Here is a 23,345-nt window from a genome sequence, read left to right as displayed (position 1 = left end):
TGAACAGACATTTGGAGTGATTACACAAATATGGGGGAGGCAATGGCCAATATGGAAATTTCAGAAAGTGTCCACTGATTCGATATTGGCATCAATGAATGGCAGTATATAAAATAATGAGGACCAAAAAAAAAAAAAAAAAAAAAAAAGGAAGGAATTGTTTATATATACATATATATTTATACTTATATATTTATATATAAACAAACAATAATCTCCAGAAACATGGCAGGGATAGTGGGGAGCAAAAAGAAAAGAAAAAAAATAAGAATTTAAAAAAATTGAAAACAAAAAGCTAATCATGTTTAGATGAACTGGTATATTTACATATGTCTTCTTTTTTTTTAATCCCCTCTTCATATTGAGCAAAATAACATCAAAATAATTAACAGAAAAAAGGTAAACAGAAAAAGCCATTTTAGTTACCATAAGTTTCAAGAGAAAAAATATCCTCCAATAATATTGCATAGCCACAAATGTACACGTGGTGGTGACAATGGTCAAGAAGATAGACTCAGCCTAATGAAATCAGGCCCAAAATAAACAGATCATCTATGTCACTTGCAAGTAGAAAATATCAAATCTAGGATGGTATCAAAGTGGGGCAATTTAATTGTCTGTGTACATGTTAATTCCATTTCCTTTGATATATATAATCAAATAAATGGGATATACTCATTTAATCAAGTTTAGCTATAGAGGACTAAATCCCCCCCTATTGAGCTGATCTTATATCTGCAGTATTCACAGTGACTGGTGTGAAATTCATATACTCCATACTTCTTTATAAGTAGTAGCTATAAGTTTATCTTTTATCATTCCCTGGCTCTGAATATCTTTTATGCATACACACAGCTGCTGTATATACAACATATAGATACTATATATCATACACTTACAAAAGCTGTCCTTGTATGCAGTTGTATAGATAAATATATGGAGTTTGTTCGTTTCATTGTTATTTTTCAATATATTTGAAAGGCAAAAAAAATAATTGCACACTTGCAAACTGTGCTGACAAACGAATTGAGCCAAGCAACAGCAGCTGAGACTGAAGTCTTTCACTACTGACCAATGGATATCTTAGCTTGGTGCTAAGCAGCTATTTAAAACTGAGATCACTTTTGTAGCCAGTCGAGCTGAGTTGCACTCGAAGCAGGAAAGTTTTAATTCCATTGCGTATGAATGAAGACTAGAGTTTCTTTTTCAAACTTCTCCCTTTCCTCTCTCTCCAGTTTATTGTTATGAGGAATTTTTTTTTTTTTAAATCTTTTTCTTTTTAAGAGTAAATACCTAAAGATAATTTTAGTGGCATCTACCACTGAATTGACTGTAAATGAAAAATAGTTGGGAGGAGGAGGTCAATATCAATTGGTTTTGTTTTAATTTTAAATTAGGTTTTTAAAAGGAAAAAAAAAAAAAAAAAACACTTTGTAAATGAACAAAAAGGTGAGGCAATGGAATTGGGTAGAATTCTATGAATGAGAGAAAAGGGTTTTCTTCTTAATACCATTCAAGTGGTGATGTCCGGAAGGAAGGGAATAAGACAGTCTTATTTATACATGTCACAATGGATAGCGTAATCTGCTGCGGTCACTCTCAGTCTGTGGTTATCTTGCTTCACAATAGATATCCATCTTCTGGTGTTTAATCGATGAACTGGTCAGTCTAACAGAAGACCAAAGAATAAAGGTTTCAACGGGAAGGAGAGAAAGAGTCAGACAAGAGACAGAAGTCATTGCCAACAATTTCTAACTTGATTTAAAAGTCATGTTCACTTTTCTTTGAAAAGAGAAGAGGGGAGAGCAAAGTAGGACAAGCCACATTGCTAAAACTCCCCTTTCTGACTCGTTTCAAATCGATCCTGGCTGCAATGGATGAACAACGCGTACTCATCACCTCACATTCAACTGCCACAAACAAGTGTGGAGGCTGATAAGATGGCAACACAAGCAAAAGAAGTCGCAAGGTCATCGACATCTCCTTTTTTCCGGATGCCTATTGGATACAACTCTGGATCTTGTCAATCCATTCTTGTGCAGATTTGGCATCAGGATCCAGAAAGTTGTATACTCTCCGCAGTGTCCGAAGCTGAAATAAAAATTTATAGAATATGAGATTTTTGTTAATTATTTAAAGAATAATTATAATACAACATTTACTGGATGGAATTCGTTTCTTTAGAAAATGGGTAAAAAATGGTTCAAACTGTACAAAGTTAATGCAATAAAAATAATTTAATCTTTTACAATACTTTACTACGATATAATATTGTATCATCTTGAATATTTCACAATGTTTTCATTGATGTAACCTCCGACATTCTTCAAATGTTTCTTGTCGAATTTAAGAATATTTCTGTCGAATTCAGGATACGCACAGAATTTCTAACAGTCCCATGGCATAGTGTACTTGGTGAAATTCAATTGCAAGTTATACTCTTCTGAAGGTTGAGGGTTCAATTCACAGTACAAGCGACACAAAAGCATAGTCACAAATTACTTAGGACTTCTTACTTATGGTTGATGGAACAAGATTAAATAACAGGTTTCATTCGAAATTCCATGCAAATTCCTGGGTTCTAACAAAGATTCTGGAATCCAACACAATATATCAGAACAAGATCAGAGGTTATATTAACTGAAACATTATGCAAATAACACTTAAAACAAGAACAATAGTTCGAATAATCCAAATAACAAAAGATTTAACAATTTGTATACATATATATATTCTACTTATATTAAAGGTGTGTCTTCACAGTAGAAGATTTGCTAGAACTATATATATTTTTATAAAAAAATGTTATACCGATCCACCATCCTATTTGAAACGTTAATAAAACAGGGGAGACAAGTTAGTCATACGGAATAAACTAAACGTCATTATTTCATAAATCTTATTTTTATTTGTAATTATTTTTCTGCTCAATCATTTTTCATTTGGAATTTTCACTAATTTCGATATGACAGGTAATTGCGAGTTTTTAGTTAAAATGCAGCTTTTAGACATCACTTATAATGCACAAGCACCCATTTATTTTAGGAAAATTGAAAAATTCTTAATTTCATTTATTGCATAAAATTAGTTATAAAAGTTAAATGGATGAGTGATCTTTTTTTTTCTCCTTGTAATCAAATGCAATTTACTGGGATGTAAAAAGATCCAACTGCAAAGAATAAAAATGATTCATTGTCTCCAGTAAACAACATGTCAGTTGTTAAACGTTATCAAAAAGGTGAAACGTTTGCATTTCTAATGTGAATAAAAACGCTTTCATTTGTTTGTTCTTACCTCAAAAAATGCATTTTCATCTGATTTCTTTGGTGCTCCTTGAACATTTTTTATTGGTTGCACTGAAACCACCTCAGCCAAATCAATGAAGCCTTTACAGTTTGAGTCTTCCATTGCATCATAATAACGCAACTGCAAAAAGTAACAGGAAAAACATTTGATTTTTTTTTTTTTAATAATAAAATATTTAAAATCTTTTCTTTTTTTTTTTTTTCAGAATTAAAATAACTTATCAACAAGGAAATTAAAGTATGAATCTTAAAAGTTAAAATTACAACAATAAAATGTTCTCATTTTATTTCTGTTCGCGGTCTGCTTTATTTCATTTAGTTTTGTATTCACACTGCAGTGTACTAACAGCTTTTAGATATTTTGGTGTTTGTCCAGAATGCCCCCTCTCCCATATTAAAATACAAAAATACAGGAAAATCTTTATGATGTAAGCATCCGTGATGAAGTGAAAAGGTTATATTCCAAAAGTCATGTAAATTGATCGAGTAGTTTTATATTTGCATTTTGTCATGATTATATATTAATACAATAGCGTGTGTGTTATTCTGCATGCCACGCTTACATCTTTTTTTCTTCTGAGTGACTGTTGTTTAATTGTTATGACCTTCCATTTCTTGTAACAAATAATCTTACCAAGAATTCTTCATAAGTTTTGGTTATAGCTGAAGGAACTCAAGTTATATATATTATATATACGAAACTACCAGTGACCCGTTTGGTCAATATGTTATATTAGCAATGGAATTAATGTATGAGCGTGACACTTGTGACATAAAGAAAATAGTTTTTTGTGACATAACAGAAACATTTCTATGAAAGTATATTAGAATGAAAAAAGAATATAGATAGATTTCTATGAGTCATTCTGTTTATAATTGTTTATTTTTGAAAAAAAAAAAAAAAAAAAAAACTTACAACCATTGAATTATAACTGGTTGCCATACTTATAGGTAAATGTGCACTGAACCATAATACTTAGAGTTAAATTCAAATTTTGATATATCTTAATTTAAATGCGAAAAAAAAAAACCAATTCGGACACTGAAAACGTACACAGTAAAACAATATGTTTTGTCGCGTTGATTATTTGTAACGCAAATTAAAAAAAAATTTTTCAGTGTTATTTATTTATGTTGGTAATGTAGAAGAAAATGTATGAATGTTTTTTTAAGAAAGGTGTAATGAAAAATGGAGAATAAAGTTTTTTAAAAAAATGGAGGTGGTGGGTAAATCGCTGTTGTAATGCTTTTATGGGTTGTCAATGGGTTAAAGTAGATTTATTTGTAAGAAAATTGCGTTAAAATAACTTAAACGTAATACGGAAATGAACGATGTAAAAAAAAAAAATTTAAAAAAATGCACAAAGTATTAACAATTGTTTATTTGGATAATTTAAATTAAAAAAAAAAACAATTAGGACGCTGAAAACATACACAGTAAAACAATACGTTTTATTGTCACATTAATTATTTGTTTCTGTATGCATGCGCAACCGGAAGTTGTAAACTGGATGTTATGTTACAACACCCATTACAAGGTCATTTGAGTTTTATAATTATATAGATATATATATATATTTTCTTCATAAGTTTTGATTTAAGCTGATGCTTAATATTTTTTTTTTTTTTTTTTGAAATCACAACTTTATAATATAAGACTCGATAGAAAATTGACTCCATAATAATATATATGAAATTTGCATAAATTAACAGATCATATTCAAGCATATTTTATGACTGGGCTACCCCCGGGTCTCCCTGCTAGCTTAGATAAATACTTTTGTAGTTTTAACAAAAGAGCTACAATATCAGGGTGTTTCCATTTATGCTGAACATCTGCTGAATTCCAACATCATATATTACATATGAAAGAGTCTGCTGTGGAATTTCCACAGATCCCACCAGTGTACATAATACAGATTTTTTTTTTTTGTTAATGGGGGGAATTTTGGACAACCACCAAAATATCTCCAAACTTTTAGTAAGTTGTACAAGTACTGATATATATTTTAATTACCCATTAATAAAGGTTAGTAAATGTGGCATAATCACATTGGCACACCAGTTCTTATCACTAGGCCACAAAAATTACACCTGGTACTATTAGAGAGCAATAACACTTCCCTATAAAAACTACATAAATCTAATACCATCATATTCTTTGACAAGGATATACATCTGTTCTCTAGTTTGACAGAAAGTGGTTACCAGATTTCAAACAGTGGTTTGTGACAGTTCTATACAAGCTCATTAGGTTTACATTGTATATTTTCTGCAAGACTGAATTGAATTTATGTTTCTGAATTTTTAAGCAGACCTAATATAGAATTTAATACAATATGAGAACAACTAATTATCAATAATAAAGTCACCATTAATAAAAAGAAAAGATATAATAATATACTTTAATAAGCAGTGATCTATAGTGATAATTAGTAAGATTGTTCATCAAAAAAGGTTTAACACTACCTAAATTCATATCAGGCTTAGCATAGCAGATAAAGTACTAAAGTCCTAATTGACACTCTTCCGGAGGTTGAAAGTTTAATCCTCAGTGTAGGCTATACTTAGAATACAATTGCAAATTACTCAAGACTTCTACCCGGTAATGGCTGATGGAACGAGAGCATGCTAGTCCAATGGATTGATTTTCATGGAAATTGCTCCAGACAAGGCATGAAGACACTTGATATAAGGAGTTTTAAAAAAAAAAAAAAAAAAAAGCCACTTTAAGATCCAAAACTTGCCAACAATGTGTTAGATTCTGACCCAGAAAACAGCAATTCTTTCCTCTTTGTCAGAAACATCGCCCATGGAATGTGAGAACTAAAGGACAAAATAAGGCAAGTGAGAGTTAGAAGTAAATCCAAGATCCACGTTTTACTCTCCTTAAATAAGGTGTTAAATACTTAAAGGGCTCCGTTCAAAACTCTGTACAGATTTCTAAATTCAACAAAGAAGGTCAGACATTACATCAATTGAAACGTTTGTGAAAATAACACTGAAAATGATCACAGTAGTTCAAATAATACAAGTGAATTGTATTTGTTGGCATTTCTTTCTTCTAAGATATGTTTTAAGTTATATATAATTAAGTACTGTCATTGTGCAGTGATTTTTTAAACTGGCCATCAGTAACTTCTTGTACCAAATACTAAGGATTTTATTTTATCTCTTTTTTTTTCTTGTTTTCACCTTTAAAATTTCTGGTCACACAAAAGATACAAATAACACCTTCCTTAAGACTAGATCAGGCTAACAAATACTATGTATCATTTCACAACCATTCATAAAGAAATTAATACTTATTCATATGTTACACCAAAATAATTTCTAACAGCAAAAAATTAAAATAAAAAAAAACCTTGTTCATGTTAAATATTAATTTTTCAGATTTAATTACATTGAATTCATATCTGAAAGGAAATTAAAAAATGGGAGATAACTTACCTGATGTTTCATAGAATCCAGTACAAACCAGCGTTGTTTCCAGCCTTTCAGAAGGGCACCTCGTTTATAAAGATAGCCTTCGTGTGTGCGATGTTCTCCAGAGAAATGGTCATAAATCTGACTGCTGCCAGTGCCTGAAAAAAAAATAAAATAAAAAAAATACAATACAATAGAAAAAATATGTTAAGGTTGTTTTTGCTATAAAATTCAGAGATAAAACATTTGAAAACTATACTTTCTTTTTCATGACTTGCGATTTACTTATTTAAAAATGATTTTATTTCCAGTCATTACTTGCTGTATTGTCTAACATTTGATTACAGAATTCTTTGAGGTACAATTATCATCAGAATATTCAGTTTAATGTCTGTTTTACATGCTGACATGTGTTAAATGGCTTTTAGAAATTGACTTCCAAGCTAACCTATCTCTGATCAGGTCTTTATTTCTTAAATCCATTATCACCTCCTCCCATATTTTCCTGCAAACTGATCCTGTTACCTGACCTGTTTTATATTGACTATCCCAAGAAATCTTATTCATTCTTTCCATGTGACTGTACCAACAAAGTCTCCTGGTTCGAAAGATTGATAATAAAGAAAACCAGCGATAGGATTATGCTTTAACTTAAAGTAGATCGAGTGGTGAGGAAAAAACATTCTAGTCTAAAATGATAACACTTATGGGAACTGAGTAGCACACGCAAGCAAACAAACACAAACTGGTAAAATTAAGATAAACTTAATTATCGCCCCTAAACTCTGGCAATGCCATTCTTTGCCACAAGGGGGTGATACAGCCTACTTCTACATCCAGTTCGTATCATTCTTCCTCTTTTTTCCTAGGACTTTGGACCATGCAGATCGCGTCGAAACTGCTCTCCTGTTTTGCACCCACGCAAAGCACATTTGAATTCTCACAAAAGGCTCTTGAGACAACAACACAAGTAGTTTTTTCTTATACTTTTTCGGTATTGAACTGTTTAACATTATATTCATTCTGTGAATATACATTGGTTGTAAATATAATTTCGGCAGAATTTCGTGTACTCATTTCTTGGTTAAGGGGACCATGCGACCTATCTCCTTTCTTCCCCTACTTAACAATAGAGGGTGACTTCGCCCACTACAAGATTGGTGACTTCGTCATCTATACACTCAAATTCTTATATTGAGGACTGAAACCATTAACATGACCGGTGCAAGTTCAATTCAAATGACAAAAAGTCTAATTAAAACAACAAAATACAGAAAATCATTGATATACATACCCGTCATGGAACGAAGATAGCATATTTCAAAATTCACATAAATTGATCAATTAGTTATATTTTTCTAAAATAAATCAAATTTTTAGACAAAGCAAAAAAAAAAAAAAAAAGTTGTCTCGATCCAACATTAAAATTCATTACTTGTTACTTCCCCCTTAACAGCTTTACCAGAAATAAAGGATCAAAATCAGCCTTGTAACAGCTAGATAATACTATTAATCTCTAACAATAGTAAAAAAAACAATATATATTTAACCATCTTATATGATTTTTAGAATATGACATTTTCATTCTATAACAGGTATGTCCAAAAAAATTTTCTGTATGTTTGGTGTTTTTTTTTTTTTTTAATTATGTTGAACCCTGGACTTGTACCAAAGGATTTTTTTAATTTCATATTAACAGCATTTTTAATTGCAAATTTTAAAAATCACTTAATTCCTTTTGTGCTATATAAAAACAATGAAAACCCATTTTCATATATTTCAACAGAAACTGGCATATAAAATAAATATAAATTTTGTTGATGAGAAAAAAATAAGTTTCAGCCTCATGTGAAAAATCTGAGATTTGAAATATCTAAATTCCCTATGTTCTTCATCGATTTATGTTGCTATTAAACCCCCCCCCCCCCGATGAGTAGGTAGATTTTTAATATGGGCAAAAATTTAGCTAGTCAAAAATGAGCTCTAGATCGATAAAAAAAAAATAAATAAATAAAATAAGCTGCATCACTGAGCGAGGACGAAGCTGCTAAAATTTAGTATCAGAAGAGATACTACACTTTGCTCCTAGTCAAAAAGACTAAGGAACTTGTAGAAGATTAAAGATGTTTTATTGTTCTTTCTGAGAACAGTCACTGTGACAATCTCTATAGAATTAAAAATTTAGTAACTGAAAAGATGCCAGGTAAAAAGAATGTATCGGATGTATTTCTATAGAAATAACTATTTTGTAAATATGCAAGGGTATTTTTTATCATCATGACGCCATCACTATATGGGGTGCCTACCATGGCTTAGAGGCCCATGTACTCTTGAAAGAAGGATAGACCACACCAGTTTCTCAATCTGGTACTTTACCTCACGGTACATACAGCGCCTCACCTTCCAAATGGTCACCCATCTGGTACAGGCCAGGTTTAACGTTGCTTTAGTCAGTGATCTGGCAAAAATCGGTGCGTCAACGTGATTGTGCCGTATATAGGATATTGAGTATACTAATCAGAACATATTTTATAATTATATGCATAATTCTATTGGAAGTTATAAAGAACATAAAATAAAATAATTGCCTCAGTCTAGAAGGATCTCTTTAAACTACAAAATAAAAATCTAACAATGCATAAGTTTTAATTTAATAAAAAGTTTTGCATATTATTCGTTTCCATCTGCTCACAAGTTTAACGGCAAAGTTATAGTTTTATTTACAAGCACATTATGTTATAGACACATTTTTAATCGAACACTTTTTATGAATAAAGACCATATTTTTTTTATAGCAAAACTTATTTCTGCAATAAAACTTTGATCTGATAGTTATAAAGGTATTGTTCTGTTTATCAGTCAACAAAATCGGAAAGAAAAATTTTTAAATCCAGTGTTACTGAAAAAAATGTCTATGGTTGGTGTTCATTTCGAGCTTGAAATCTACATGATCCATTTTATCTTTTTTTTACTAAAATGTCATCACTTATCAAGGCCAAAAAATATTCAAGGTGGATAGTTTGACAGATGAATGTTATGAATATTATTGCCCACATAAAACAATAGCTGACCCAGAAATCAGTAATTCTACCTCCTTTGTCAGCAGCATCGTTCATGGAATGTAAGGATTAAAGAAAATTTTGTGAAAGCCAGAGTTATGAGATGATCAAAACCCATGGTTCACTTTCTATTCTGCATAAGTATTGATTGCATTTGTCTGATATAGAGCTCACTTGCCCCTTAGCAGCTTGTGTTATTAACAAACCCACCTCATCAGACAAGCTAAGACCTATGTACTGAGGACTTCAGTTTATTCGCTGACAATCATGAACCAGGTAGTAATAGGTTACATGACACTAATAACGGATACGAAAGCAGACTAGACTTGCCATATACAATATTTGTTTCCAAAAGATAATGGCTATCCTCTAAAAGTCTGCCTGCCAAATGAAATGTTTACAGCGAAGCAGAGATTATGCAATCAAGAACTTAAAAACTAGAACCAATACTGGAATAAATAGAGAAAGTCTGATGTTACACACAAACATATTTCTGAGTTTATATAAAAATTATATTTTTAAGATATATATCTTTTATTATATCATTCAAATTGTTTCAACTAACAAGCCCAATGAAATTATGTTTCTGGCTTCAGAGCATATCTACTGGTAATTTCTATGAGCAAAGGAAACAATCATAATTATTTACTATTTTTTATCATTTGGCCAAATGAAACTAACAGTACAACATTTATATATATATATATATAAATGGCAAAAGTCTACATTCCAAATTTCAAGATATTGACCATCTTACAATTTATTTAAGTTTTTGACATGCATAATTCAACATACATAAAGGAATAAATTGTAAGATGGTCAACATCTTGAAATTTGGAATATAGACTTTTGTTATTTGTTATATGCTCTGTGATTACATTGAGCTTCATGAATTAAAGGATTAGTATAAATAAAAAGGTGAAATATAATTGAAAAAACATTTCCACTCACACACACACACATATATATATATATATATATATATATATATATATATGTGTATACATACACACGTCCCTTTGCTTTCTTCCTTACCTCCTGAAACGGAACTGGCTTCTGATCCTCCTGTTTTTGAGATGCTGGAACTGCTGGCACTTGTATCAGAGACGGGTTTCAATCGTGTACAGTTTTTGGGTACATGGGGCATGCATTTTTCATGACAGTTGTAGCCGCAGTTGATACAGTGCATACCTGGAAAGAGAGCGTTACCATCTGATACATTATTAGTACAGGTAGTCTCAAATAAAGGAGGGGGCGGGGGAAATCAAAAACATTCAGTTAACAAACAACATATCAACAAAACAAAAATTACTTAAACAATGCATCAATCGATAAAAGCAACAAAAAATTGTGGAAGGAAATTTTTATTAAATTTTATTTTTCATAAATAGTTTTTTTTTTATCATTTTTTGTAAATAGAATTTTCTTTGTTTGGTACTTGTACAGTTTAATCAAGACATTATAAAATGAAAATATAAAAAAAAAAGTTCATATTGTACGTATCCATTATGGAATGAAGTTCTCCGAAAAAAAAAAACAATTTGTTATGATATCGAGTAAAAGGCTCGATTTTTAGGAAGAAAAGCTAGTATTTAAGATGAGGAGGGAGTGTCGGCGCTTTAAATTGAGTTATCTCTTCATGGCATATTCTAAAAATCCAAACAAAAATTTAAAAAATTCTAAGATGTCTACCTTCAACGTGCTGTCATAAAAACGTGTTTTTCCACTGTAAAAAAAAAAAAAAAAAAAAAAAAAAACTACTCGATCAAATTAAGTGAAATTTTTTTCCCGGAGATCTTCAGTCCAAAACAGATATGTACAATATAACCTTTCTTCGATATTTTCATTTTTTAATGTCTTGATTAAACTGTACAAGTACCCTTTGTTATGTTTTTGTTTTTATTAAGTTTCATTCACCCCAAAACAAGGCACACTACCGTTGAGATGTAAGGGGCTACAGTGAATTAGAGGCATCCTAAATAGGGAGTTGTACAGCAAGACGCTTGTTCACATTAGAATTACAATTCTGCATCTTGGTACAGTCAAGAAAACAGAAAGGGAATTCTAGAAGCTAGCAACCAAAGAAAGAATCTATTAGAATGAAAACATCTGGAGATCTCTACAGTGAAAGAGTGGGATCTTGCTGACTGACTAGTTGATGAACAGTATTTACATTGTGTGTATGTGTGTGTGTATGGGGGGGGTTACACCAGTGCAATAAGTTCATGGATTACATTCCATTAAAGAATATTTGTAAAACAAAGTCACATTGCGGCGATGCAACAAGGGTTGGAGTCTGTTAGATAGTGTGGAATCTATTAAGATTAGAGACATAGAGAGGGTGAAATTAGCGGTTTGTGACCAGCCCAGATGTGATAGCAATATTCCATATATAGCCGAATGGTGCTTTTATGGAGACGTCGGATATTGGTAGGTGTGAAAAGTTTTACAGCTCAGTAGAGTAAACCCACTTTCCTTGCAACAACGTTTTCTATGTATTTGTACTGATTCATGTTAGGCCAAGGTGTTTGAATCGATGAACTCTCAGGTAAGATGCTATTAGCTATGGAAATCAGTGGTTGGAAAGGTTCTTAAAGGAAAGCTTTGTTTTAGCAACATTAAATATCACTATCCATTTATCTCCATTTTCTACTATAGACCAAGAGGTGAGGTTTTTAAGGATTCAGCCATTGCTTGGATATATGTGTGTGTTCATTTATGCATTATCCTTTTTGGGGGACTATCTCACATTTCAATTGAAATCTTACATAAGTTTAAAAAAATGAGGAGAATGAAGCATAGTGCGCAATGGAGTGTTTGAAGGCTATAACAATGCAATCTTGTAGAAAACACTGTTAGGTATGAGACAAAGTAAAAAGAATGATGACAATATTGTATAATTTCTATAATTTTCAATTATAAAGTATTTATTTAGAAACATAATATGTTGAACCAGGATAGTAGCATGGTATTATGTTCTTTGAATTTTTAAAGTATATCTCATCTTAAGAAAGAAAACTTTTTAAATATGTACAACCACTCAGTGTTTAGATGTATTTAGACCAGAAGCCATAAATAGTACAACAAATACAGTAGAATAATTATTTTGAAATGTGGGTTGTGATTTATGTTTGTTATTAAATCATTGTTATATTTGTCCGTAACTAGTGGGATCTGTGGAAATTCCACAGCGGACTCTTTCATATGTAATATATTGATGTTGGCATTCTGTAGATGTTCAGTGTAAATGGAGATACTCTGATATTATTGTAGCTCTTTTGTTAAAACTGCGAAAGTATTTATCTAAGCTAGCAGGGATGCCCCGTTGTAAAGTATGCTTAAATATATTTTAATTCTTGCAGATTTCGTATATATTATTATAGAGTTAATGTTCTATCGATTTTTATATATCATAAAGCTGTGATTTCTAAACTAAAAAAATATATCCATATGACTTGGATGCATCAGCTTGAATCGAAACGGAAACTTATGAAAAAAAAAAAATATATATATATATATATATATATATATATATATATGATGATTGCAACGTCTTGTCAGACGAGTGCCACTCCCTCAGACATTTAAAATCTATGAGCCCAAATGCCAGAGGGAGTATCTATACAAAGATGATGTTACAGAGTCTTAGCTTTGTACGACAGCTAAGTCTCTCTCTCGGTTCAAAATGTTGAGATCCAGCAACAAGCAAGAGCAAGATAGCCAGCAACAAATCAAACTGCAGACCAGCTTAATGCGGGTACTGGTCTCCCGCTTTATGGTTTTTTTAAATCAGAGATTTGCTTCTCCTAGAAAGGTTGCCTTCACCACGGCTTACGGGAGCCCTCTCCACCCCAATACACATATACACACACACAAATATACACGGTGCTAGTTGGCCGTTAACCCAGAAAAAGAGTTCATTCGCCCTTTCGAATATATATATATATATATATATATATATAAATAACTTAAGTGCCATCAGCTATAATCTAAACTGAAGCTAAAACCTATGAAGAATTCTTGGTAAAATTATTTATTACAAAAAATGGAAGTCCATAACAATTAAACAACAGTCACTCGGATGTAAGCGTGACACACAAAATAAATAACGCACACGCTATCTTATTATTATGTGTTTCACTTAGATGTAAATGAAATTATTTATGCACATGTGCATACACATTTCTTTTTTTCTCTTCTGATTTTGTAAGTCAGATCTAATGGAATGCAAAATGTCAGAGTTAGGTATAGTTATTTCCCTTTGGGAGTAATGGATTCTTGTGTTTTTTTTTTTTGTTTAAATTTTGTTTTTGTTTTTTTGTACATGTTTCATACCTAACAGTGTTTTTCTACAAGACTGCATTGTCATAATACCACCCCTTTAAAAAATGTTTTTTTTATATCTGATAGAATATATAGAGATAAAATGTTTTCCAACGAGCTCTAAAAATTGCTGACTTCCTATCGATCCTTAAAACAGTTGGCCTTGACAGAGGAACTGGCAAAAAACAAGTTGTTGATGCAACAGGTCTGAACACTTGTGCCCTCGTCAATAACAGAATTGGTGATAAACTCTGGACATGTAGTAACAAAGGATTGCAATCGATTAAAATATGTTGGTCTTCAACAGATCTGTATTACAATCAAATGAGTAGAGGGATTGGTTTTACCACATGAGTCTTCCTCAACCATCTATTAATGACGAAACATAGCGGAGGGCATCATGAAGTGGCTTTCCAAGCACTTCTCTATCACAATTATTTCAGGGAAATGCCTTGAATCTGCAATCAGTCTACGAAACCAAATGGACATACAATAAATCTTCCTAATGTGCCAAATATAGGTTTTTGGAATTTGACAGTTGAAAATATTAGAGTAGCTTGGCAACAAATGTTTACATGACCTTTTAAATGTAATATTCAGATTTTTTTTCAATTGTTCAATTATCTACTAAGGGAAAAAAATAAAAATGTCCACAAATTTTATGATTATTTATTAACTAGCAGGGGTGCCCGGCATTGCCCGGGTGTGTGTGTGTGTGTGTGTGTGTGTGTGTGTGTGTGTGTAAGGAACAAAAAAAAAGTTTTGGTAGGAGGTAGGCTTAAACCCGAAGCCTTGAGGCAAAGGCGGAAAAGAAAGCAATAACTTGATAACTTATCGCGACGCTAAGAGGGCAAAGGAAGTGAGAATGGTTGAAATTATTGAAATTAAACGATTAAAAAGTTAAGTGAATGAGTTCACATAGGTGCGTAAATTTAACAAGGTCAAACATCATGCCATAAGGGAATGAAATCCCACACTTAACTTTGGCTGCAAGCCAGTTTCTGCGTTTTTGTTTGTTCCCTCCCCACCCAAGATGTTGGGCAAAACCAGCTCCCCATAAAAGGGGAGTGTCCAAATGAATAGCAATTGTCTGATATGACAAGTTTTCCCCAAATTGATCAAAGTTCATACCTTTTTGGACGTCCCTGGAACGAGTGCCAGGTAGACGCATTTGCTCCAGATTCAGTTTCACTTTTTTATACAAAAAAGCCAAACAAACACGCAAGAGTAATAAATAGCGTGTAAAAGTCGCTCAAATAAAAGATAGAGACAGCCTCTTTCCATAAATCGTAGATATTATTATCTAAGGAGTATATAAAAAAAATTCTAAGACGTGGTAACAACCCCCCCCCCAAAAAAAGCCTTTACCGACATACAAAAAAAGTGCACACACACACACACACATTTTCGCTTTTATATAATATATTCAGCCAGTTAAGTCTACAAATGATTTGTCTTATTAAAACACAATAAGATAACAAAACAAAACTTGAGCAGCCCCCGCCCAGAAAAAGGGGTGTTTTTGTTTTTTTGGACACAATTATGTGAAATGACCTTCCAGTTTGCGTACAAGTTCAGAAAGCAAAACGCATGCAGATAAGTAGAAATCATTTTTAAACCAATGATTACATGAAACAAATCAAATCACACAAAAAAATGTGAACCATGCAAATAATCACATGAATACATTTCAGATAAAAATTTAAAAAGAAAAACAAAGATTGTATTGTCAGAGGGCTGGGTACATACAGGGAAAAGAAAGATGTGATGTAAAGGATGGAAAGTGGGTTTTAAAACAACCATTCTAAAAAAAGAACACTCTGGGTAGGTAATTGAAAGGTAAATATGGAACACACAAAGACAAAAAGGAAACAAAAAGGAAGAATATTTGAACAGCCTTGTAAATAATGTCATATTTTAAGACATTTTTATGGATACATTTAATAACTTTTCTAAAGTAATTATGCAAAGGAGATAAAAACAAGGTAACTTGGAATGAAAATTAAATTTTAAATAAAATGAGAAAAGTTTAAATAATGTTCACATTAAAGAGATAAATAGCTACCTGATGGAAAAAAAAACATAAAAATTTGTTTTGTCAAGTATAACAAGTTAAAAGTAGAGATAAGGCGTGAATAGTTTCCAAACGCAATAGAAAAAAAAACTTAAAGGGAGATAATCTGTTTAGGATTATGAATACTAATTTGAGCTAATATGATTTTTAAGAACTGAAGCAGCTTAACTTTGATGACCATTTAAGATATTTCTTTCTTGTGTATAAAAGAGTTTTTCCTCTTCTAGATTTAACTGGAATAAATTTAATAAAAGTGTATTAGCACTGAAAAAATAAACATCATTTTATACTATTCTTTACTCTTGGTTGTTTTTTTTTTTTTGTAAGTACTTTTCACTGTCATATTCACTTTATTCAGATTTATAATTATTGTTATTATTAACAATCTAAAACAAAACAATAATCTCTGTTGGTTTTCTACTTGAATATTGAAAACCTTAAACAAAACCTGTTTTTGCTCAATAGCTTGATTTTGTAAAAATACAGTCATCATGAAAAAACTATTTTTATTTAACTATCATATTTACTATAATCATTTTTATTTTTCAAATAATTGTTTTCTAAATCTTAACTTTTATCACATGTTTGGTTGATTATTTTTGCTGTCTAATTCAAATTTCATCAAAAGATGAGAAAAAAAGTTTACAGATTGAAAAATTATAGGTTTTATAATATCTAAAAAGGAGGCTATTTTACGACTAAATCACATCTGATCAGATCAGCGAAGTTAGGCAATGTTGATCATGGATAATACCATTTGGTGAATATAAAGTTCTGTAACCAAACTACATCACTCAGCTTTGTTGAATGGATAACTGACAAGAGACGAATGTCCGGTCATAAGAATGACTACCTGTTCTGCTTAACATGATAATAATTGGGCTAAGTTTCAATCCTATTAGCTTTGCGTTTGGAAAAGAGCTTTACTTAAAAGCCGTTTCCAGTACTCAATGTTTAAAATTATGCACAAAGTAAGCATTTTTTTTTTTTTTTAATTTTTATTGATCTGTAGTATATGCCTTGGTGACAAAGTTAATTCTGAATGTTAGTCCTTGGGGCCAAAATTGCCCAGTCTGGATCAGTTCTGCCTGTGATGATATGGACATGTTAAATGAAAATCTGGTTGAATAAATGGATGGACATATATTTCGACTGAAGGCAACCAAAGAAAAGGCAGACCAAGAAAAAATAGCTATCAAAGATTACCTCAAGCAATCACACATCAAAACCAACGTAAATAATAGCGTTTTATAGAGGAAGTCATTTGGTGCTGCCATGGCCAAGTTGCAATTCATATGTGGAAGAGAAACATTAAACGAAAAAGAAATGCTGAAATGATTACTGAATATCGGTTAAGATTGAACAGCGCGAGAGACATGGATGATAGATTTAAACGATACAAGATTTAAATAATGAAGAGTGTTTGAAAAACCATCCATCCAGCATGGCTGTAGCTGAGATTGAACTCACTACACAAATTTGTAGTGTAATTCAAATCTTGTTGGTAACTGAATACTTGATGCTTCGCCAAGGCTATCAAGGATATTTTTTATCATGACAGCATCACTAGATATAGTGCCTACCACGGTTTAAGAGGGTCCCATTTACCCTCAAGAGAAGGACAGACAATGCCAGTTTCTCAATCTTGTATTTTTCCTTGTGGTACATACAGTACCTCGACTTTCCAAATGGTCACCCACCTGGTATTGGCCAGGCTCAACGTTGCTTAACTTCAATGATCTGACGAGAACCGGGGTGTCAACATGGTTGTGGCGTATGATTGTTTGAAAAACAAGCGAGATAATTGGTTAGATTAATTGCTTATATCAAACATTCATATACCAACCAAAACCAATTCAAACAGGAATGAGGAAAGAGCATCTTCATGCAAGAAAATGGGGTGGGAAGTAGAGACGGTGAAAAGATGATTCAAACAAAGAATAAAATAAATACCTCCAGTCTTGACAAGTCCCCACAAGACATGGGAGCAATAATCACAATAAGCCGGGGTTGTATATGACTGTTTTTCAAATCTATGTGGAGAGCTAAACATCCGGGCAGCCTCCCCAAGCATCTTGCCCTTTAGCAAGATCTCCAGAGTTGAGCGCTTATGGATGGAGCGTCCATGGGATCTCACCAGCTGCGTGTTGAAAGACATTTGCCGATGGAGAGTAACTTTGTTCGGTTGTTCAAGTTTGTCCCAAAGTACTTTCCACTTTTGCGGAAGATGGCCAAGTTCAGTTTCTAGTCGATGAATTTCCTATGAAAAAAATAAACACATTAAATAAATAAATAAAAATGGAAATAAGAACTTTATTTTAAAAATAATTATTTTTAAGCATCTGACACCTGTTTTTTAAGAACTTACAGAACAGAGTCTACCACCCCCCTTCCCAAGAACTTTATGTGTCATATAATGCTACAATTCTGCTTTCTTAAAGACTACAATATGGTTGTTTTAAAGTCTACTGCCAAAAAATACTTGTAAAGCCATCTTCTTGAATAATCAACCTTTTCACCTATTGTTTCCAATCCTCTCACAGTATCTAATAATACTATTAACCTTAATAAATGGTGAATTGTTAGTAAAATTATATATATATATATATATATATATATATAACACTTTGAAAAAGAGTTAAAAACATATTTAATCTGAAAAGGAAACACTTAAGTGAATTGCCCTTAATCCGAGGAGTTTCGAAGAAATACTTTCCTTCTCATTAGAGGGTAGGAATTAGCAAAATGCGGGATCGGATTTTGCATACAAAAGTATTTGATGAAACTGCAAGTAAGTCAAAGATCTTACTTGATAACAAAAAGTGAAGCAGAGGGAATCTGGTGAAGAAAAAGGTGATTATACGTGAATGGATAGTCTGGTGAAAGATAAATTATCCATTGATGGTAAAATCCAAAAATATAAATCCAAGAAAGTTAATTGAATTTCTATTCGCACAAGTAAAATCCAAGGAAATCACGTAATTGGAAGATGGTCCAAAATAATCCAAAAGGTCGAAATCCATGGAATAATTCATTCATATGTACAAGGAAAAGGGGAAAAATTCCAATAATATTAATAAAAGAAAAATAAGAGATGCGTCCAACACAGCTGCCGAGACAAAATGTAATTAAGAAAGATCAGTGAAGAGAAAAAAAATCAGTGAAGAAGAGAAAAAAAATTAAATGGTGATAGAATTAAATAGAAAAGCAAATGTCAAAATGACTCAGACAAAATGATGTTAAAAGGTGAAAAAAATATAGGGCAAAAAAAATAGGTCAACTGAAATGTACAGGTTATTACTTAAGAAAATGTCAGCAAGAGTTGTTAAAAGACACTAAATGGAAAAAATAAATAAATTAATTAATTAATAAATAAATAAAAAATAAAATAAACATTTTTTTAAGGGGAGAGGATGGCCGGTATCTGCAAATTCCAGATAAAGCAAGTAAGTATGTAAGTAAATGCATATAGTAAAATATAAGTAAATATACATACAGGATATGAATGTGTGGGTAAGTTGATATATTAGATAGATAAGAATATTTAAAGACTAAAACAGAAATTGAAGATAAAAAAACGGCCATACAAAGAAGAAATAAAGCATTAAAATAAAGGATTATTAAGTTATAAAGTATTAAGAAAGTATGTAGAAAAACGATAATGTTAAAGAAAAATTATATATCTATCTGAAATTGTTAATTGTAATTTTTATTTTATATATATATGGACTAAAAATAGAGCTAAACAATTTTTCAAAAGGTTTTGCAGACTTCAATAAACATTAACTCTTTGGATGTTCCAAAATATCCTATTGTTAGAGAGGGGGGAGAGGTTTGAGTGAATTATGCCAGCAAAATCAGTCATTGCTGAAAGGGTTTCGTTGAAATATTCCTAGAAGTCTATCAATTATATAAAGGGTAGAAGTCTGTGTATGTATGTATAAAAATTGACAAAACAAATATCCAACAAACAACCAAACAGAGGATCGATACCCATGCATATTTTTATTTATAAAAAAGAAAAGAAAAAAATTTTCCTTGGAGTTGTTCCCCCTTGCATTGTTTTCTCTGTTTTTTTCACTAATATTCAGAATTAATGTAGATATCCAGAAAATTTGAGTCATAGGAAAGTCTATAAAAAATATCTTAGTGACCCCTGATGATTGAACCTTCTTTATGATCTACAGACCCACTCTCAAACCCACAATTCGAATTCTTGTAATGCAGAGCCAAACCTTTTTTTCTTAGTACGGAAAAAGCATGTTTTCAACACCTGAAGAAGGTCGCAGGTTGCAGTGAACGAAACGTTGTGCTAATGACACCCAAGATGAGAATAATAGTTTGATTGATCAACATAGCACAAGCAATATAATTTCTTGTTTGAATTTTTTATGTATTAATAAATATTGTAATTTATTCATTTTTTTTATTTTCAGCCATGTTTTTTAATTGTTCTATCGAGTATATTAAGCTGTTATTTGGATGTCTGATTATAGTTATCTATCTTTGTGTAATTTTAATTATATATAATTAGATAATTATTATTTTATACCTACAGACACTCATGTTCCATGCTTATGCAATCATCAGTGTAGGAGGTGACAATTTCTGCCGGTCAGGAGATTTAAACACAGCCACGAAGCCACCTTTGATTCCATTTGCTAAGCCTTTACCTCTGGAGCACCAAACAATTGCAATTGTGTGTGTGTAATTAAACAAATATATTTCAAAATTATTATAGACTAGCAGGACCCGTTAACCGGTGTTGCCTAGTGGTAGCACTTCCCGCCCCACCGTGTAAAAAAATTAAAGTACAGAATAGACACCCCATTGTGTGGGTGTCAAGAGATTAGCCCTAAATGTAAGGTATTTAATAATAAAAAACAATATATTAAGCTTTGAGAGTAAAAAAATTAACAAAACATTCAATAATAGTTATAATAGATTAAAGTACGTACAAAGAGTTTTAACCATCAATGGTATTTTGCATTACGACATAATTGTGTGTAAAAATAAAAAAGGACATATGAATAAACAGATCAAAGATCTCTCTGTCTCTCTCTCTCTTCCCCTCTCTCTATCTACCTATCTATTGGTAGGATTGCCAACCCTATATCGAGCAAAAGGGAATAAAGTGAGTGACACCGTTATCACAGTCAATGTAAACAGAACGTTTTTACAATTAAACAAATCAATAAGTTAAGAGTTTGAAAATAATTTCGGCTGACGTGAGGCCCCCCCATAACAAAGGGAAAAAAAAATCCGGAAAAAACTTAAAATTAGAGGTTTAATAAAATTTCAAGATGTGATTTTTAATGGTTAAAAATGCCCTTTCACGGATTCAAGAAAAAAGGAGGGGAATGAAATTAGAATGCAAAAGATATGATGTCCTAAAAGTTATGATAAATCGAAACCAGTAGCGATAAAATTCTGTGTATTGTTTATTTCTGAAAAAGTATTTTATCTGTGATTTAAGAATGTTCTGGTTTTTGTTTCTTTGTGAAAAATTTTCACTTTTAAAATACAGGAAATTATTTTTATTTAAAATTGGTAACTTAGATTACTTAACTTATATTATTCATTTATTTACCTGGGAAAACATTCTATATATGAGTTACGTTCAGGCCTTTGAAATAACAGTCTCTATCTTTCTTTCTCGCTCTCTATGTTTATGTGTAGCTCTCTCTACGGATGCGTGTGTGTGTTTAACTAAGTGTGCTGGTGTGCCGAATAAGGGGGAAACGGCTCTGGTTCATGTTGTAAGGATGTTTATTTCAAACTTTTAACTTATATTATTCATTGGTTTACCTGCGCAAACTTTCCGTGTACGAGTTACATTCGGACCTTCGAAAGAACGGTCTCTATCTTTCTCTCTCTCTCTTTCTGTATGTGCGTGTGTGTTTAACTAAATGTCCTGGTGTGCTGAAGTATGGGAAAAAAACTATGGATCTGTTTCACGTTGTAAGGATTGTAAGATGAATAGTGTGCAAACATGTTAGTTGAAAAAGTAATGGGTATTCATTTATTTACAAGTAGTCGTATTCCGGAATTAGGGATTTGTTTACTCTCAGCCAATGAGATTTGCTGGATGTCTGTAAGGGAGAAATTATTATTTTTCTAACAGGAAAAGGAAAGGTAATGGTATGTGTATACAAGGTGGAGCAGTTACGTAGGCAGACTAGATGGTACATGTGTAGTGCCAAATAATATTTCCCGGTGTTGAGTGGGGTCGGTGGGAGTCCTTTTTTAATGAAGGAAAATTACGAACTACTTCCTCTGTCAGTCTTGATGATAGTGTTGATGACGTTCTTAGGATGGATTATAGCATTTTATTATAACGAATAAATATGTATGAAACGGCATTCTACAGTGACATCAGATGGCAGATAACAGTTTAGACATATTCAATTTCTATGTGACATCTATTATTGCAAACCTACGCTAATTTGGTGCAGAGGGGAATTTCTGCAATCAAAAAATATTATATATTATAGATAATAAATAAATGAATACTTTGAAATACATAAACAAAAATAAAGAAAAATATTCGTACAGAGAATTCCCAAGCAAAGAAGTTTGGTTCTTGGACTAATATGTTGTCATAGCAGCCATTGATGATCTTGCGTCTTTGAATAGGAATACTGTCAGTATCAAGTTCTTGTTCAGCCATCTGCATCTCTTTACCCATGATTTCAATATCATAAGATGGACCATGGGCAAGATCTTCGCTGAGAAAGTAATTCCAGATAACCAAGTGAGACAAATTGGAATAAGGACGCAACACCTGCAAATGGAAAATGGAGGAATTAATACAATTGTAGAAGATATTTTTTAAGGTTGTTAAACAGATGCAACTTTTCACAATAGATCTAATGATGTTTACTAATAATTCAATCTGGTTATGATAAATATCAAAATAAACTGCGACAGATTTTCCCTTTGTGTCAATAGAAATTAAATTGGGGTATGAGGTCAGGGTGTAACAGTCATGAATGAAACAAAGATATTTTTTGTTCTTGCAAATCAATGTTTCAGCCAAGTCATTTGGCCACACACAGATCAATCAGCTTACAGAACACATTGATTCCATCTGTTCACAAAGCAACTTTTTTTTAGCAGCTTTGGTAACCATAGTCAGTAAGCAGAGAGAACCCAGAA

General features: G+C 31.9%; 1 protein-coding gene across 21 annotated transcripts in view; it reads right to left on the bottom strand.

The window, feature by feature from the left end:
- Positions 1 to 299: 299 nt before the first annotated feature.
- The window catches only part of LOC145293059 (myotubularin-related protein 13-like), a 508,291-nt gene continuing 485,245 nt past the window's right edge, over positions 300 to 23,345 (bottom strand). For 14 of the 21 annotated variants that reach the window (XM_080139396.1, XM_080139398.1, XM_080139404.1 and 11 more), the window contains 6 exons: positions 22,741 to 22,971; positions 18,141 to 18,447; positions 10,826 to 11,002; positions 6,756 to 6,889; positions 3,295 to 3,426; positions 300 to 2,091 (listed from right to left, as the gene is read on the bottom strand). In XM_080139396.1, the coding sequence (XP_079995522.1) occupies positions 1,999 to 2,091; positions 3,295 to 3,426; positions 6,756 to 6,889; positions 10,826 to 11,002; positions 18,141 to 18,447; positions 22,741 to 22,971 (1,074 nt within the window). In that variant the 3' untranslated portion in view covers positions 300 to 1,998. The remainder of the gene's footprint in view (positions 2,092 to 3,294; positions 3,427 to 6,755; positions 6,890 to 10,825; positions 11,003 to 18,140; positions 18,448 to 22,740; positions 22,972 to 23,345) is intronic. The other 7 variants (XM_080139410.1, XM_080139391.1, XM_080139397.1 and 4 more) reach the window with 1 other exon arrangement.

The sequence above is a fragment of the Euprymna scolopes genome, chromosome 14 (assembly GCF_053919585.1).
Source record: "Euprymna scolopes isolate OS-2025 chromosome 14, ASM5391958v1, whole genome shotgun sequence".
Classification (NCBI taxonomy): Eukaryota; Metazoa; Mollusca; class Cephalopoda; order Sepiida; family Sepiolidae; genus Euprymna; species Euprymna scolopes.
The sequence above is the reverse complement of the archived record's forward strand: the minus strand, read 5'-3'. Positions and strand labels throughout refer to the sequence as shown.